Below are 19,529 nucleotides of genomic sequence, written 5' to 3'. Positions count from 1 at the left end.
AAGGATCCATTCATTTCTTTTTTTCCAGTTTTTGTAATATTGGAATTAATTGTCCTTTGAATTTTAATACAGTCCACTTGTAAAACCTTCTGGTCCCACTATTTCATTTTTTATTTTTCCTTTGGGAGCTCATAGTTTATTAAATTTCTTTTTCTTTCTAGGTGAAATCCTCTATTTATTATTGCTCTATAAATAAGAGCATTTTACATATTTGCAAATATCCATTTAATTTATATTACCAGTTTAAGAGGCATATTAGTTGAGCAAAATAGTTTTTAATAATTTACTTTATCATTCATTTATTGTGAGTTCTCTTTCAGTTTTTTTTAAACCCTTGTACTTCGGTGTATTGTCTCATAGGTGGAAGACTGGTAAGGGTGGGCAATGGGGGTCAAGTGACTTGCCCAGGGTCACACAGCTGGGAAGTGGCTGAGGCCGGGTTTGAACCTAGGACCTCCTGTCTCTAGGCCTGACTCTCACTCCACTGAGCTACCCAGCTGCCCCTCTCTTTCAGTTTTGATGGCAAACACATGGGTTTCTTCAATATTTTCTTTATCAAATTATCAAACAATTTACTTTAGAGCAGTTTTTAAAAAAATAAGAATCTAATTTTATTTATTAATTGTTTTTTGGCTTTCAATTTTGCTAACTTCTTCCTTGATTTTTCAGAAATTCTATTTTTGTGTTTGAGTGGTATAAAATGTTGGTTTTCTAGTTTGGGTATTTTTCAGTTGCATGCCCAATCTGTTGATAACTTCTTTCTCTCTTTTGTAAAAAAAAAATGTGTTTATAGAGAGAAACTTTCTCCTAAAGGCTGTTTGAGTACATGATAAAAATTGTGACTTGTTCTTTCAGTGTTTAAAAGAACACATTTTAGGAAATTATCTTTTGTTTCTATGACCTGTTCTGTGATCCATTGATTCTTCTCAATAGTTAGTCTCCAATTAATTTTTAATCCTTTTAAGGTTTTTTATTGAATACAGTTTCTATTACACTGTGATTAGTAAAGCCTGTGTTTAATATTTCTGCTTTTCTGCATTTGAAAGGTTTTTAATGTCATACTACAGATCAATTTTTTGTGAAGTTGCTACATACAACTGAGAAATACATATACTACTTTGTAGTCCCATTCAGTAATTACCAGATATCTATAACACCTAACTTTTCAAAAATTCCAAGTCCTTATTTAATTTTGGATAGATCATTTAGCTCTAAATGAGGTCCCTCAAAGTTATATATATAGATAGAGATATAGATAGAGATATATAGATATATAGATAGATAGATAGATAGATAGATAGATAGATAGATAAATAGATAGATAGTTCTACTATCATACTATCAGTGCCCCCTGGTAACTAGTTTATATTTATCTTAAAATTTTTGATGCGATATCATTTGGTATGTATAAGTTAAGTAATGGTATTCATCTTTGGCACTTTGCAGTATAATATAATTTCGCTCTTTATCTCTTGAATCAAGTCTATTTTTGTTGTCAACTTTACTGAAAGAGTAATTCTTACCCATATTTTAAATTCAACTGAAGCGTTATAGTGCTTTAGTCTCCCAGTTTTTTTCTCAACTCTTCATTGTCTCCTACCCCAATTTCCAGTTTTCAAAGCTTGCTATTTCCACCTTCACAATATTTTCTGCATTTACCCCCTTTCTCTACATTTATATAGCAACTACCTCTAAATTAGGATTCACCAACTCTTAACTATACTTCAAAAGTTTCCAAGTTCATCTCTGTTTCCAATATCTTCTGAACCAAACCATCCTACACAAAGCTACCCAGATGATTTCTTTAAAGTGACAATCTGACCATATCATTAGCTTTCTCAATAAAATTCAGAGGTTCCCTGTAAGTTCTGGGTTCAAGTAATAATTATTCTGGCATTTATATGAACATAATTATACTCTCAAAGATTAAAATTAATATCCAATAACTCTAAGTATTATATTTTATAAGATTTATTAATAATCACTTAAATGGAAGAAATAAAAGACAAAAGTAAAGCCTGAATACAGAGAAGTTTTCTCAGCTGCATTTGCGCAAAAAAAAGGTAGAGAGGCATGGGGTTACACACAAACTTTCTCTAAAACGTAAGGATGTAATGTGAGAAGGAAAGTGGGATGCTGGGAACTGGAGTCCTGGGGAGAAGATTCTAATTACACAACCAACACCAGCTTACTTTTCTGGCTTGATCACATTACTCCCACTACTAAGGCACTCTACAATCGAAACATACTGCCCTTCTTTTTGCTCCTCATATGTAATACTCCTTTCACCATGCCTTTGCATTGACTATGTCTTAGATATACTTTTTCTTAAATTCTCCCTCTTTGAATACATAGTTTCTTTCAAGATTCAGTTCCAATGCCATCTTCAATATAACAACATTCCTGGACCTTCTAAATGTTAGTATAAATCCTCTTAAAAATGGCCTTTATTTTGTACAGATCAATATATGTGTATATTGAATATATTTTGCTGAATATAATGTAAGTCCTTTGAGGGTAAGGACTATTTTGCTTTTATCTTCACATCCCCAACATTTAAACTGTGCCTAATACAACGAAGAAATATAGCTGAGAACTTTCCAAGAGGCAAAATGGTGCAGTAGCTGGATTTTGAGTAAGAGGTCTTAAATTCAAATTCCACCTCTGATATTTACACTTCTGAGAGGACAAAGTAGTAAAAACTGAGGTTCAGTTATCATCTGAAAAATGGGAAGATTGGATGAGATGACCTCAAAGATCCCTGCTCTAAATCTAAAATCTTATAACCCAATGAAGAGAAAGAAACCATCAGGTGAATATAAGAACACCTACTCTAATAAAGCTATATGCATGATATCCTTTCCAATATCACGTAAATGACAAATGTGCTTTTGCATTCTTAAGGAATGCTTGGCAATTTGAAAGTATGTTTTACTTTGAATAACAGAAATTTAAAAGTTAAAGAACAAGAGTCAGCGAGAGCTGAGAACATCATGTGACTAGCATATCCAATGTCCAGGCATATTAACTAGATGACTATTTGTCGGTGAAATAAATATATGGGTCTTCACCACTGAAGGGGAAGGAGAACTCTCAATATGTAAATGAATGATTAATGTTTAGCTTATGTAGTACCATACTGGAAATCTAAGTTCAAATCTTGACTTATTTTAGAAGACCTTGAATAAAGCACTCAATATTTCTCAGCTTCAAGTACCTTGTTAATGTAAAAATTAGAATTAAAAAGTCTATCTCACAGGGTTATTGTGAAGCTGAAATAACATATGGTTTGCAAAGTATGAGAGAAACAGCAAGATGTTAGTCAAGAGTGATGAATTTTAAACGGTAAAGACATGTTTCTGATGCAAGTTGTGTGTTTGTGGGTAAGTCAATTAACTTCTCTCAAAATTAGGAAACAATATTTATCTATTAAGTAAGAGACAGATTTCAATCTGCATTGATAACTAATTAAATTCCAGATTTATCATGTATTTATTGATACAAAGTCTATAGAATAAAATTAATTTTGATTACCTCCCTAATGTCATTCTCTACCTCAAAAATGTTCAAATTATATATAAAGAAAACAGCTCTCCATAAGAGACAGTACATTCTGGTTTTTTAGATTTTAATTCTCAAAAAAATGCATGTGAATCAAATCCGGCCTCCGACACTTCCCAGCTGTGTGACCCTGGGCAAGTCACTTGACCCCCATTGCCTACCCTTACCAATCTTCCACCTATAAGTCAATGCACAGAAGTTAAGGGTTTAAAAAATAAAAAAAATGCATGTAAAAATAGTTAATGACTAGTAGATATTGCCTCTTGATAAGGGAAGGAAGTTTTCATGAAAGAGATTAAAAACAATATGAAGAAGGGGGCAGCTGGGTAGCTTAGTGGATTGAGAGTCAGGCCTAGAGACTGGAGGTCTAGGTTCAGGTCTGGCATCAGACACTTCCCAGCTATGTGACCCTGGGCAAGTCACTTGAGCCCCATTGCCCACCCTTACCACTCTTCTGCCTTAGAGCCAATATACAGAAGTTAAGGGTTAAAAAAAAAACAAACAAACACAATATGAAGAATAAGTTCTGTCATCTCTGAAGTGTAAACAAGTAAGAGTTAATGTATCCAAATAGACTAAATGGGAAGTCTTTCTGCAAATTTACAGAGTTTCAAAATATAGAATAGAGACTTATTAGATATGGGTAATGTGTTGAATGAAAACTCTGGGATGGTGATCCACTCAAAGGAAATAGGCAAGTTAAAACTGTAAGGAAGGTATAAATTAAATCAGAGCTGACATATTACCTAATAGACTGGCTAAAATGGCAGAGAAGGAAAATGACAAATGCTGGAGGAGATGTGGAAAAATTGGGACACTAATGCACTGCTGGAGTTGTGAATTAGTTCAACCATTATGGAGGATGACAATTTGCAATTCTATGTAAAGATTTTAGACTAGCAATATCATTACTAGGTATGTATCTCAAGGAGATCAAAGAAAAGGGAAAAGAACCTATTTGTACAAAAATATTTATGGCCCTTCTTTTTATGGTATTCAAAGAAATGGCAATTGAAGGGATGTAACAAGATGACTTTAAAATTCAAAATTCCCAGAGGGCAACACCTGGCATAAATGTCCTACATGAATTATGTACTACTCTCTATGACACCTAATACCATGAACTACCCCTTTTTCTGATATCCTTTTGCTCTCTGAATTCGTATTCTCATGATTCTCCTCTAAACTCAGGAACAGAGTTCCTGGTTCATATTTTCAACTGCATGCTATATATTTCTACCTAGTTACTCTGGCAGTACACCTCATCATTTCAAAAAGAAATTAATCCTCTTGTTCCTGCTCCCCAAACTATCCCAAAATTGTCCCTTCTGAAATTTCTCTATTTCCATTAATGCAATACTATCTACCAATTTCTTGTAATATTGGAATTATAAATGATTCATCCATCTTCCTTACTCTATACATCTAATTAGCTGCTAATTATACTTTTATAATGGCTTTCCCATTCAAATTATACTTTTGACTCCTACTGTAATCACTGTAGCTCAAAGAAGCTCTTTCATTTTCTAATTTAAATTATTTTTTAAATCTCTTAATAATCTTCTTTGCAACCTATGTCTTCTGCATTCAGGTCTTTGCATTCGTTCCCTAGCCAAAGCAGAGACCAAGTGTGGTCAAGCTAAACTTAACTACTTTCCTTCCAACATTCTTTCTTTGCCATTTCCAGTCTCCATGTGTTTAAACATACTAGCCTCCATGCCTGAAATGGACTCTAATTGTTCCACTCTGCTTTTTGGTGGGGAGGGTATCTCTCCCAATTATTAAGGTCCAACTTATATGTCACTTTTATTAAGCTAAAAAAAATCACCAACAATTCCAAAATGAAACTGATTTCTGCTTCTTCAAATTCCTCACAGCACTTTGCATGGATTTTCTCTTGCACTAACCTTAAATATCAAGATAGCTGTAATATCTTCCACCACCAATCTGAATCTGTAAGATCCTTGAGAGTTACACTGGTGACATACCTAATCTATACTGTCAATCCCTAGCCCACAGCAGATGCTTAATAAATGTTTGGTGAATTAAATAGTATCTTCTGTATATTTTGGGAGTGGTACGTGTGTAGATGCTGATGTTTGAGGTAATAGGAAGATTGCTCTTATTTTGTGTTTCTTACCTTTTCACTTGGTGAGGAAGATAAAATTACAGGTTAACTAACTGATTACTTAGTAAAGTATGGGAAGAATTTCAACAAATCTACCACTTATTCAGAAAGTATCCTCACTACCTAAGAATAGCTTAAAGTTGGAATAATGAACCAATACCAGAGATAATCTGAATTAGAGCCAACAGTAAAGAAAATCAATTCTGCACTATTTCTAATAAAGGGCACACTAAAAGCTCACTGAAGACAACTGAGATTTGAATTATAGAAAATACTATCAAATTTAACTATCCAATCTTATAAATTCTCCAAAATCTCTCTCATATTAAGTTACCTTATTAAATAACACACATGGACAATCTAATCTCAGTCTTGTTCCCAAAAATGCCTTCAAAATTAACACCATGCTCTGAGTCTTTGTGACAAAGATTGCTAATATAAGAAAGGCCCTTAAAAGAAAGTATCTGCATCTTCTGTAAAACTGTGGTTGAAGATACTACTATACTATATTATATTATCATCAGCTTCCTTAATCAAAGAAATACATGATAAAATTTTATCTGACTATATTTCCAAGAAAAAAATTTTCTCTACAAATTGATACATTTTGGAGGAAGAGAGCAAATTGTGAAACATAAAATGCTTCCCTTTGTTCTTTGGGTATCAGGAAACAATGAGACAAATTCAATGCATAACCATAGTAATTAGCTCATTTCAAGTGTTGGCTAATGGTTACTTGCTATGCTCCTATATTATAGGGTCTCTTGTTTTTCTCTTTCTTGTTGTTTATATTACTTTTCACTTTGTGTGTCATGCCAAATCCTTTTTTTTTAAAAGGATGTGCAGTAGAAACATATAAATACCTCTCTGCTTTGTTCAGATATTCCTTTAACTCTTCCTTTAAGTTTTAGTTTCATTAGTCTGATCAAAAATTTTAAAAATGAGACAAGAGAAAAGAAAAATTATATTAAAAAGTTCAGAAATTTAAGAAAGCCAAATCTATATTCTCCTTACTGGTCATGTCACTCTATGCAAAAAAAAAAGCTATGCAAAACTGAAAATAAACATAAAGTAAAGGCACTATAAAAGAAATAATTATACAAATAGGAAATATTCACAGACTGATGCTAAAACAAGAAACCTAAAATGCCTAAAATGTCAAATAAACTACAGAACACATTCCCCAATCTGCCACCCCCCTTAAAACTTCTTTAACAAAATACAGGAAAAAAAATTCAGACAATAGTTATTGTAAATTTTTGCATTTGGTATTTAAATTAACCTTTGCAGTAATCTGCAGGGTCTTCTTGCTCTTCATCATCAGATCCCAGAATTTCCTCTTCTGGTTCTGGTGGTGCTGGTTCCGGTAGAGGTGGTGGTGGAGGTGGTGGTGGTGGAGGGGGTACAGAGGGAGCTTTTTGTTGCGGCTCCGGCCTGAAAATAAAACATGTATATATTTACTTAGAAGCTTAGTTTCATCATGAACATACTTGAAAGTTGATCAACAGTGAAAAAAAATGTTCAATTTAACCTGAAAATTCTGAGATATTGCTGATAATAGGTAATCATTTGCTTTTGTGGGGATTTTTTCCCCACTGAAAAGTCAAAATTGTTATATGCTAAGAGAATCATAAAACTTTAAAAAAATGTTCCACAGACACAAGAAAGTACAAAAAAAATTCTGACTTACTGAAGAACCCAACTCTTTAAAATGGTTAAAGAATTCTTTGGGGTAGCTAGGTAGCACATTGGACAAACTGCTGGTCATGGAGTCAGGAAGAATTGAGTTCAAATCTAGCCTCACTTACTAGCTCAAACTCTGAGTAAGTAATTTAATTTCAGTTTACCTCAGTTTTCTCACCTAAAAAATTGCAATAATAAAAGCACCTACCTAGCAAGGATTGTTGTAAGGAACAACAATAAGATAATATTTATAAAGCACTTGACAGAGACTGGAACAAAGTGAGGACTATATAAATGCTTATTTTCTTCTGTTCTTCCCTCCCCTTGCTGAAAGGAAATATGTCAAACTGAGTCACAAGATGTTAAAGATACAGAACCCACATGCATTTTATTAGTGTCCAGTAGTTATCTACATACTGTGGGAGTAGATATATATAGACAAGAAATATTAAGGACAAAAGTCAGAAAAAGGCATATGGGGACATTAATGTAGATGAGAACCTGAATCAAAGTCATTGGTCTGGCTTTTATATAGATTCTGGGACATGTAAATTCCTTGCCATAAGGAATTGTTTCTTTTTTTTTTTTCTTTGTATCCTAGGGCCAAGCACAGTACCTGGCAAACAGATGATTAATAAAAGTTTATAGAATAAGCATGGAGGCATCCATATGTAGAACAGATAGAATTTATCTTTCTAGTGTGTATTTCTAGAATGTGACAAAGTCTGCTGCAATAATTAAACCTGTTATCTCCACTCAATTCTATTTATTCATGTGGGAATTAAAGACAATTCCATAAAGTGGAAAATATCTTGAGGAATATGAAATTCTAGGCAAAAAAATAAAGGATGTTGAAGCAGAGGTAGAATTTTATCTTTTCTTTCAACTAACTGTCAGAAGTTTAGAAAAGACAAGGAATGGGAAAAAGAATAGTAAGCTACATAAATGAAGTCAAAGAATGGAATTGGATTTCTTATCCAGAGTTAGCAAGTTACCATTTCCTTTTTGCCTGATCCACACAATTCAGTCCCAGGTTGAGTTGGAAAAGAAGAAAGCAAAAAAAAAACAAAATAAAAACCTTCTGTTGCTACTAGTCCCTACAATCATCCTTTATCCACAACTCTACGCTATTTCTCCTCAGTCTTTATGCTACCTCCTCCTTTCATTGTGCCTTCCGTAAGTTCATTCTATAACAAGAATGTTGCCCTTCAGTTAAGACTCTCTTCCATTCACATACTATCTTATACTCCTGAAAAACTAGTTTCCAATATCTTCTATCATGCCTGCCATTCTGTCTAATCCTGAGTCAAAAAGAGAAAAAACACACACACACACACACACACACACACACACACACTCTCTCTCTCTCTCTCTCTCTCTCTCTCTCTCTCTCTCTCTCTCTCTCTCTCTCTTTCTCCTTGGTCCACAATGCCTTATTTCTAGATGCTTCTCTGCTGCCAACACACAAAAAATTCTCTTTCTTTGAGATTTAGTTCATCAGGTTGTATACTCTTTATATTATTTTAATCAGACACTACTATTAGGTCACTGTTCTTTCTCAAGAAGTTTAGTATGTCTCACTCTTCCTTTTTGAACTTAGCCCACTGTCTTACATTTAATGATTTCAACATATATTCTATATATACCTCCTCAAATACTGTGGCCTCCCAATTCATCAATATCAACTTCCCTGGTTTGGAAATTTGCTTGACCTCATCAGCACATGGGATGGTCAACATCACCCATAATACTATACTTCAGAATTCTGATATTCCCTCTGATCACTCTCCACTTCCACCTCTTCTCTTTGACTTTCCATCTTAAACCTGTTCCTTTTTCTTGACTGAGACCATCAAGCTCTCAATCTCTATTCCAGTTTTCCTTGTTTACTACCCCACCCCACTTCCCTTTTAAAGCTGACCCTATAGGTCAAATATAATGCCCTCTTACCCATACCTCTTTGGCCTCTCTCCAATTCATGCTTTCCCAAATCCCAATTTTAGCTTTATTTATACTTTCTCCCTCAATTATGCTGACTGGATCTAGTAGAATATTATATTATCTAAGGCCAACTAGATCTTTACCACTGAACAGCTGTATTTTTATTCTCCCCATCACATTCCAAACCTCTTCCCTCTTCAATCCATCAAAACCACTTCTCCTTTCTCAGTAGATGTCACTCTGAACTTTATTTTTAAAAAATGAATGGATTTTATTATGACTTCTTGATTCTTCACTGCTTACCAAAAAATCCTCCATTTGATCCATCTTTTAAAAATTTTGTTATATATTTAGTAACAATTAATTGACCACAAAAATATTTAAATAAATGCAAAAATGTGCAAAATCACAAACTCTACATTGCTTAACATTTGTTTAAAATGTGTGAATTATATATGTGTGCTAATATAAACGTCTTCTGCTTTTGAGTTCCCTCTGGATTTTATTTTACTTTGAGACTTTTTTTTCCTCTTGATTTTGTAGATGTGATCTTTTTCTTCTCAAAGACATCATTCTACATCTATATTCCTTAATCTTATCCCTTAGACTACTGCTTGTTAGCTCCTCTTCCTTCTCTTCTATTTTCATTTACTAGCTCCTTCCCTTCTGCAAACAAACACATCCAAGTTTCTCTCAATTGGGAAAAAAAACTTTCAGTCATTCCCCCAAAATATAGTCTCATCATTTGCTTTCCTTTTACAGCTAAATCCTAGGAAAGAGTTGTCTACATTTTTTGTCCCCACTTCCTCATCTTCCTTTCAGTTATCACAATACTTCCTGTCTTATTTCCATCCCAAACACTGGACAGGAATGGCTCTCCCTTAGCTGCCAAAGATAATTTAATTTAAAAATCCAACAATCTACAGTGCTCATCCTTTTCTGTCACTGTTGGCCTCCTTCTGTGAGATTGCTCTCTTCTAGTTTTCTACCTATCTATATGTTGCTGTTCAGTCATTTTTATTTTATTTCAGTCATCTCCATCTCCTTTTGGGGTTTTCTTGGCTGAAGTAGTGGAACACTTTGCCATTTTCTTCTCCAGATCATTTTGCATATATGGAAACTGAGGCTAATAGGGTTTAATGATTTGCCCAAGTAACCTAAGTCCAGATTTGAACTCAGTAAGATGAGCCTCCAGACCTGGCACTCTTATACCACTTCCTAATATGTCCTGGAGAATGATAAGCCATCTTTAAATACCTAATATAGGTGTTCCCAAAGGTTATATATGCTGGGTCTTTATTTCTCTATATAATATTCTCTCTCTCTCTCAGTGACCTTGTCAACTCCAGTGGTTTTAATTATTGTGTCTTTATGAAAATGACTCTCAGGATAGAACACAGAAGGTAAATAGTAATCAGTCACTTTCAAATTATAACTAAATATTTAAAAGAATTTGGTATCATACTTTAAATATCATTCTGAATTTTATGGTAACAATGCAACAATAATTATTTTTTTTAACTCAAAAAAGTCTTTCTACCTAGAAATGGAAATGTCAAAAATAAAAACTTGGGGTTGAGAATAGGCAACGTAGCAGTTATATACTATTTTCCTGATGGGAAGGTATGGATTTAAAAGGCATAAAGAAAAGCATCCATGACCTAAACATGGAAAATATGTGTCCACTTATGAAATTTGTTAAATCAGAAGGATGCTAAAAGTAAAATGTTTTTCCCCAATTTAATTAGACATATATATTTTTCTAGACTATAGTCATCATAAGATGTAAAGAAAATGCTAAAAAAAATAACCTGTTAGTAAAACTTTTAAATTAGATTATAGTAGTTTTGCTTAAAGCCTAAGAAATAGTTTTAAAATACCTTTTAAACAAAGTCAAAATGTGAACATCCAGATTTATCAAAAAAGATGTTAAAAGATAAAGTGGTTATGTAATTCTGTACCAGTCACCTCTCTTTGGTTCTCCAGTTTTCTTATCTGTAAGATAAGGGAATTAGATGAGAGAGTCTCTAAGATCCCTTCTAATTCTAAAAATTAAATGTTGTGAATATCGATTTTATAAAGAATATCACCATAGAAAGGCTTTTTTAACTTTTAAAAGTATTATTTAAGACTTTTTCTTCTTTTACATCAGACATATTCCTAGATATGCCACATCCCTGAACACTGCTTAATTCCACTTCAAAAAACAATTAAGCAAAACAAAGTAACATAACTATATCTGAGAGCATACATAATATTCCACACATCCCTTGTCTACCGATTCCCCAATGAAAGAAGACACATATTGGAATGCTTTAAATAACAAGTTTAAATAGGTGTTGAATACATTCAACTATATGAATCCTCTAGTACAGTGATGGGCAAACTTTTTAAAGAGGGGGCCAAAGGAAAGGAAATGCTCATCTGTCAGTCTGTTTCTAAGGCAACTCTTTCAAAGTTTCATTGTACTGTATCCTACTCATATTTTTCAGATTAGAAATAATGTACCATGGCCAGATAGAACATTTTAAGAGCCCGTATCTGACTGGCTGGCCATAGTTTGCCCATCGCTGCTCTAGTCCATCCCACCCCACACCTATTCCTTAGAGGGTAGCTACTACTCCCCAAGAGGAAGTGGATCTGCAATTCATGAGCCTGGTTCCCCTTAGCTGGTAATTAGCAATAGCTCAAAATAAAATATAGCCAGTATTCGTAATTGAAAATTTCCACCTCCTATTATTCAAAGATCATTTGAGACTAAATATTTTTAAGCAGGAACTTTCTAATAAGTTTGAGAATAAAACAAGTATTTTTCCACATCTATAACATAAGCAAGGCAACCATAAGTTCTAGTCATGACTAGTTTCTTCATACTTGATGAAGAGTAGTCTGTTATAGTAGAAAAAATACTGGACTCGATACAGTATATCTCAGGTGAGACTCTGTTTTGATCATCTACTAAACATATGATTTTGAAAGTTTTAACAATCTCTGAGCCTAGGCTTCTAGTTACATAAAACATAAAAGCAATGCAATAACTTTTTTTTTAATCCTTACCTTCCATCTTAGAATCAATACTGTATACTGGGTCTAAGGCAGAAGAGTGGTAAGGGCTAGGCAATGGGGGTTAAGTGACTTACCCAGGGTCACACATCTAGGAAGTGTCTGAGGTCACATTTGAACCCAGGACCTCCCATCTCTGGGCCTGACTCTCAATCCACCATCTGAGCCACCCAGCTGCCCCCTACAATCACTCTCTTAAAGGATTGGCGTAAGAATTGAATTAAATCATATATAACAAATTCTATACATTAAAACACTAAATAAGTTACCATGATTATCAGTGGGAATAAACAATTATGTAAAATTAGAAAAGTATACATGCAATCTCAGAATAGAATTTTCACTGATGAGGCAAAGGATATAATAAAGTTAGTTTTTCCACAATATTTTTGAAAAATAAAATAGCTACCATCATTATACAAGCTCTATATTCAGAAATTTTCATACTTCATCATTTTATTTAAGTTTAATATTTTAATCCCAAAACATAAATATTAAAGACATTTCCCTGTCGTGTGAAGAGACTTTTATAAATTAAATTAAGGATAATTAAACCAGTCCTACACAAGGATCTCTGATTTTCATCATGGTACGCAAGCAAACTTTGGATCTCATAGGTTACATAGAAGACAAGATCAGGGTGGTTTTAGCATGCCAGAAGAGCTTGTTATTCTAGAAGTGAAATATTAATTATACCAACAGCCACTTCATGAGAAATGATTTATATACAATGATAAAAAAATAAAGAAAAATTTGAAATGGCCCTCTCTTCAAGTCATATATTATGACAAGAAGAAGAAAAAGGAGGAAGAAGAGCTAAGGGGCACACAGTTTTTATTCCCCTTTCTTTTAAAGTAGTATCAGAGGTAGGATTAAAATATATGTCTAATAGAATTCAAACCTAAAAATATGCCTTAATCTAATGGAACCCATATCTGCTTCTGAAGTGAAAGTGGCAGAATGCTAGATACAAGGACAGAGTTTACTAAGAATTTAACCAGTGTATTGATGTTAAATTGGTTCCTAATATTCAAAATTTGCTGTCTTCTGAGTTGACATACTATATTTAAAGAGTCACAATCTAGTATTATCACTATAAACCACACCAGAAGAAAGTTGCTCCTAAATGAAAAGGTGCCCCACAGATACTCTCTAAAGAGGGAAAAGATAGAGTTGGAATAGTTTTTATCCTATGCCTTTGGGTGACAAGAGACATTTTTCATGAGCTATATGATAATCTTGTTTTACAGGGCTCACAAAAATCTTATGATTTTTTTAAAAGACCATCATAAAATAATTACAACTGATGTACTAATATCAGACCAAAGAGAAAGAAAAGGTAGAAAAATTATAGGAATAATACATCCTTGTATATTAAATTTAATGTACAAATTAATAATTCACAGTAATTCAAATGCATAGGTGGCAAAAAAGTGAATATAAAGATAAATATGCTAGGCAAAGGAATAGCAGAATGCAAAACCTTAATCAAGTTTAATTCTTTCTTTGGAAAAAAGAATATATAGAGATATAGGTAGGACATTGGACACAGAAAGCACTAAATGACATTACAAACACACAAAAGGAAAACTGATGTTTTGACAGGAAAAGACTTCTTAATAATGTAGGAATCATCTACAAATAAGCTATCTATCTACATTGAGACCATCAATTAATGAGAAGAGGAGACATGACATAGTGATTAGAGTCAAGAGACGTGGGTTCAAATCCTACATCAGACACTTACTAGCTGTGTGATCCTGGACAAGTTACTTCCCTCCTCTACACCTCGGTTTCCTAATGCTTAAAATAAAGTAAATGAATTAGTTGACTTCTAAGGTCCTTTACAGCTATCAATCTATGATTCCAAAATATTATAGGAAAAACATGGTCTGAAACAAATAACTTAATGCTGAACTATTTATATAAGTAAATGATAATAAAAATGGGAAATTAAGAGCAAAGTTTCTATGATAATTGGATTTTATAAAGAATTTTAAAATATATAAAATCAATAACCAAAACAAGGAAAGCAAAAGCCCCTAAAAAAAGGGATTTCATAAAAAAAAAACTCTTTGATTTATTTGGCAGGAAGAAAGGGAAATGGAGGCCAAAAGCAACAAAATCATTATTTCACCTTTGAATTTTTGCAAAGAGTTACCATATCACGAAGCACATAGAAGCAGTAGAATATAAAACTAATATAAAGGAAACTTTGGAAGAGATGCAGGTAGGCTGAATCATCCAGAGGACATTTAAAAATTAAAATTAAAGGGCAGCTAACAGAAGAAAAGTAGAAAATATCTGTAAATATTTTATAATAATTATTTTTCATCATCAAAAGCAGCATCAAGAGCATCCATATTCCAAAATTGTAGATCTTTTATAGAAGAAGTAGAATTGGTACTAAAGAGAACTTTAAAGGCAATGCAATTGGGGAGGATAATGATGAACTGATTTATAATGTACTTAAGCAAGAAAAAGAAACCAAAGACAAGCGGGAAAATCTCGAACCTGATTAATAGCAAAAAGAACTGATTTATAATGTACTTAAGCAAGAAAAAGAAACCAAAGACAAGCGGGAAAATCTCGAACCTGATTAATAGGAAAAAGAAGTAATATAGGGGGCAGCTGGGTAGCTCAGTGGATTGAGAGCCAGGCCTAGAGACAGGAGGTCCTAGGTTCAAACCCAGCCTCAGCCACTTCCCAGCTGTGTGACCCTGGGCAAGTCGCTTGACCCCCATTGCCTACCCTTACCACTCTTCCACCTATAAGTCAATACACAGAAGTTAAGGGTTTAAAATTTAAAAAAAAAAAAAAGAAGAAGAAGAAGAAGAAGAAGAAGAAGAAGAAGAAGAAGAAGAAGAAGAAGAAGAAGAAGAAGAAGAAGAAGAAGAAGAAGAAGAAGAAGAAGTAATATATGTCTACTTTCCCATCTATATGAAATTTTTGCAACTCATATGTACAAGTACAGTAGCTTTTCACAATGAAAGTCATATTAGTACAAAACTACAGTCTTTCAAAAGTGAGATTATTTTTAAAAAGCCAGCTTTTGCATAGTATATTAATGTTTACCTAGCAATTTACAAATTCTCACAAAAATCTTGAGATGTAGATGCTGTTATTGTCATCATTTTACAGGTAAGTTAATTGAGTTAAACAGAGATTTAAGTAACTTATTCTTCAAACAAGAAGTCATTCGTCAATACATCAGAATCCTTCAAAGATTTAATTAACAAAGAGAACTTTGTTCAACAAACCTTTGATAACAAACATTAGGTAAGAAATTAAGTAGGGTTTAGTCTAGGTTCAATAAAATTATTTTCTAATATGATGGAAGAGATTTAGAACAGAGTAAAAGTTCAGAAGGAAATCTCTATGGATAGTAAGTTCCCGCAAATGCTTCCATGTTTATAGAGGAGAGAGTGCTATTTGCATAAAGATGTAAAGCACTGTAGAGTCTACTGGAATAGATCCATAACTACACTCCAAAGAGTCTGACCTGGCATTCCACGCAAGGAAGATAAAAAAGAATGTCTATTGACAAAATTATGACATGTGGTTGACATATATATGATATATGAAATATTGACTGATAAACAATCCAAAGGTAGACCCATGTACAAATGGACAATGTGTTAGTTCTAGAACAAAACCAGAGAGGGTTTGGGGGGGCAGGAGTCAAGCTGATTGCTTCCAGGAAATGGTAAAACTCCTTTGATGACACTTAGCTTTTTCCCCCAAACAAAGGCACTTCTTTTTAACGCAAGTAGTTTGCTTTAAGAATTGGAATACAACAGACTCTGAAAAACTATAGTAGGTTGAGCCCAATTCAATCCAAGATATTACCTGATTTAAGATTAAATGAAATAAGATATCAATAGAATTTCTCCAAATTATAAAAAGAGGTTTACTTAAGCAAAGTAGGAGAGAGAGATTTAAAACAGGAAAGAACATTTAGAGAAGGAAATTATTCAGCAGGGATATAACACTGATTCACTTAAGAGAATAGGTAAACTAACTAACTCTGTACTTATGAAATTAAGTATATAAAAGAAGCTAAGCTAGTTATATTGCAAGTATGTAGAATGAGAGGTATACAGATCAGGCACTACACTAAATGTCAAGTAGAAAGTTTACGAAAGGATTTAGACAAAAGAGTTACTACACAGGATAGGCAGAGATAAGTTGGGGTTGGAATTGTTAGAAGGAATAATAAAATTGAGCATCTGAGTAGGTAAGTACTGGCATTCTAAAGATAATATCTCTAATCCAATGAAGAATGAATTAATTCATTAATATTAATTAATAATGAATTAACAGAGAAAATGAACCACCTCATTATTGATATTCCTGTAATAAAACAAAAAGTCAACAGAAAAAAGCTAAATAGGGCAGCACCCAAGTTGTCCTGCAAAAGGCAAATGAATTGGCAGAATGATTTCATGTTGATCAGAAAGGAAAACAACAAACATGGTTTCATAAGATGCATTTGCTCATGCTGCCTTCCTATGCTCATGAAGGGCAGTCATATGGCTTGCTGGATAGAAAGACAATCCTGGAGGTCCTGAGCTCAGACTTCTTAGTTGTGTGACTTTGGGCAAGTCACTTAACCCCTTATAGTTCTTCTGCCTTGTAACCAATACTTAGCATCAATTCTAAGAAGAAAGTAAAGTGTTTTTTAAAAATTCATATCCCCAAAAGATAAATGGTCAAAGAATATTAACTGCTTTCAAAATAAAAAATTGCAAATTATTAATAATCATGAAGTTTATTTAAATCACTAATAAAATGCAAATTGTGACTATAAAGCTTTACATCATATTTCTAAAAAAAGACAAAGAATTTTTTAACTGGAAATACATAACATTAAAGGAATGGGGAAAGGCACATTACACTACTGGTAGAAATGTGAAGAGGTCTGATTCTTTTTTTTTTTTTTTTTTTAAACACAACTTCTGTGTATTGGTTCCTAGGTGGAAGAGTGGTAAGGGTGGGCAATGGGGGTCAAGTGACTTGCCAAGGGTCACACAGATGGGAAGTGTCTGAGGCTGGATTTGAACCTAGGACCTCCTTTCTCTAGGCCTGACTCTCAATCCACTGAGCTACCCAGCTGCCCCCAAGAGGTCTGATTCTTTAAAACAATTGATGATTATAGGAGAAAAGTCACTAAACTGATTATATCCTTTTCCCTCAGCTATCCTAATACTAGGAATTTACTTAAAAGAAGATGATTTCAGAAAAGGCAAAACATTCTAAGAAGATATCAAAAGAACAATGAAAATCACAGACAATATTAAAAACCAAATAGGTAATCAACATGCCACCCCTATCAACAATATCCCCACTTTCCTACTTTTATAAAAACATCACAAGAATGATCATTATCTTATCAAAGGTAACATGTAATATGAGAAAAGAAGAGACAGGGTTTAGAAGTGATTTTCTACAGCAGACCAAATTACAGTTAACCAACTGAATGAAAAGTTGCCAAGACAAGTTCCCACCTTGCTAATTTTTTGTTTATAAAAAGCACAAAGCAAAGCAATTTAAAAGCTTTACCTCAATATTAAATCTCTTATTGCATGTAATAAATTCACACCAGATTTATTAACAAGTTAGTATTAAGCAAGACATAAAACATGAAAATGTACACTACCCAACATTCCCTGTCATTGTCATGAAATGTCATATATAAGATCCAACCTTGGGAATCCTCTATAAGAATGGCGACTTCCTCAAGATCAATGGTTCCCAAACTTTTTTGGCCTACCGCACCCTTTCCAGAAAAAATATTACTTAGCGCCCCTTTTAACATACTATCACTGCCCCCTTACAGTTATTCACCGCCCCCAAATGCACCTGTGGCCATCACCACTCCCCTGAAGTGCTGCAGCACCCACAAGGGGGCAGTGGCGCCCACTTTGGGAATCACTGCTCTAGATGCTCCTATTAATACATGCCATTTTGACTGTATCATATTTCAAAATGACAGGGCCTCTTGTGGTTTATTTAATTGGCCTATTTTTCTGAATTATGACATCCAAATGAATGATTATGCCATTAAATTAGCATATTAGTAAAAATATGATTAGGGCATGTCCAGGAGTAATAAGCCTGGGTGTTCACCAGAGGCCCAAGCACTGCCTCACAACAAGTTCATTTCTATTATGGGGGCGAATGTGTGTGGGGGGGCAGATTCACACAAGAAGGTAATATTATCAATATAGAGGACCATTGTCCTTGGGAGAAAGGTAACACTCAGCAGAGAAGAAAGAAAATATAATTGTGAGCTACTGAATATTTTATGTTTCATTCTATCAGGAGACTTACTGCCTTTTCTATACCTGATAAAATTAATATGAATGCTGACCAAAGATGATTGCCATAAAACCGGGGCCCTTCTAACATCTATGAAGCCATAGACATGAGAGAATTCTTAGGAGTAACCTATATAGAAGCAAAACATTCCAAATTTTAAGTTTATATAAGTTACCTATAGCCACTGCACTTGCATGCTGATCCATTTCACACAGATGCATTCCAATAAACAAAGCAATAAAAAACAAAAGGCCATGTATGAAAATGAACTTCTTTATTGTGTTTATATGATTTAAAGTTTTGGAGAGTGAAGAGTTGTCATGCATTTATGTAATAGAAAAACATGATTCCATCTTTGTGTGTTGGGGTGGGGGAAAGAGGAGGTTTGGAAGAGGTTGCTACTCATATATTCCTAAGTCATAAACCTGCTGTCCAAACTCTACAGATAATCACCATCTGTTCAGAGGGAGAACTCTCTGAAAATGCACAGGTAAAGGAGTACCATAGACCCCAGACCCAAGGTGTAAAAATCAGGTCTCCATCTCTATGCAGTATATTGCAAATTTGGAAGGTCTCCCCAGACACAGGCTGAACCAAACTCTCCCATTCACTTTCCATTTTTGCCTTTTTCTTCTACACTGTCTCCTCAAACCAACATTATAGAGCTCAAATATCTAAAACTGAGGATACTATAACTACTCTTCAAATCTCAACTGAAAATGCTAGAAAGTTCAAAACAAGAGTGAAAACCAGAAAAATGTATTAGGAATGTTAAAAGGTTATATGTGTGTGTGCGTGTGTGTGTGTGTGTGTGTATATATATATATATACA

General features: G+C 33.8%; 1 protein-coding gene across 1 annotated transcript in view; it reads right to left on the bottom strand.

Moving 5' to 3' along the window:
* Positions 1–19,529, bottom strand: part of SRPK2 (SRSF protein kinase 2) — a 250,703-nt gene that overhangs the window by 33,461 nt on the left and 197,713 nt on the right. The window contains exon 3 of the mRNA XM_044679049.1: positions 6,972–7,123. Coding sequence (XP_044534984.1) covers positions 6,972–7,123 — 152 coding nt within the window. The remainder of the gene's footprint in view (positions 1–6,971; positions 7,124–19,529) is intronic.

The sequence above is a fragment of the Gracilinanus agilis genome, chromosome 5 (assembly GCF_016433145.1).
Source record: "Gracilinanus agilis isolate LMUSP501 chromosome 5, AgileGrace, whole genome shotgun sequence".
Classification (NCBI taxonomy): Eukaryota; Metazoa; Chordata; class Mammalia; order Didelphimorphia; family Didelphidae; genus Gracilinanus; species Gracilinanus agilis.
The sequence above is the reverse complement of the archived record's forward strand: the minus strand, read 5'-3'. Positions and strand labels throughout refer to the sequence as shown.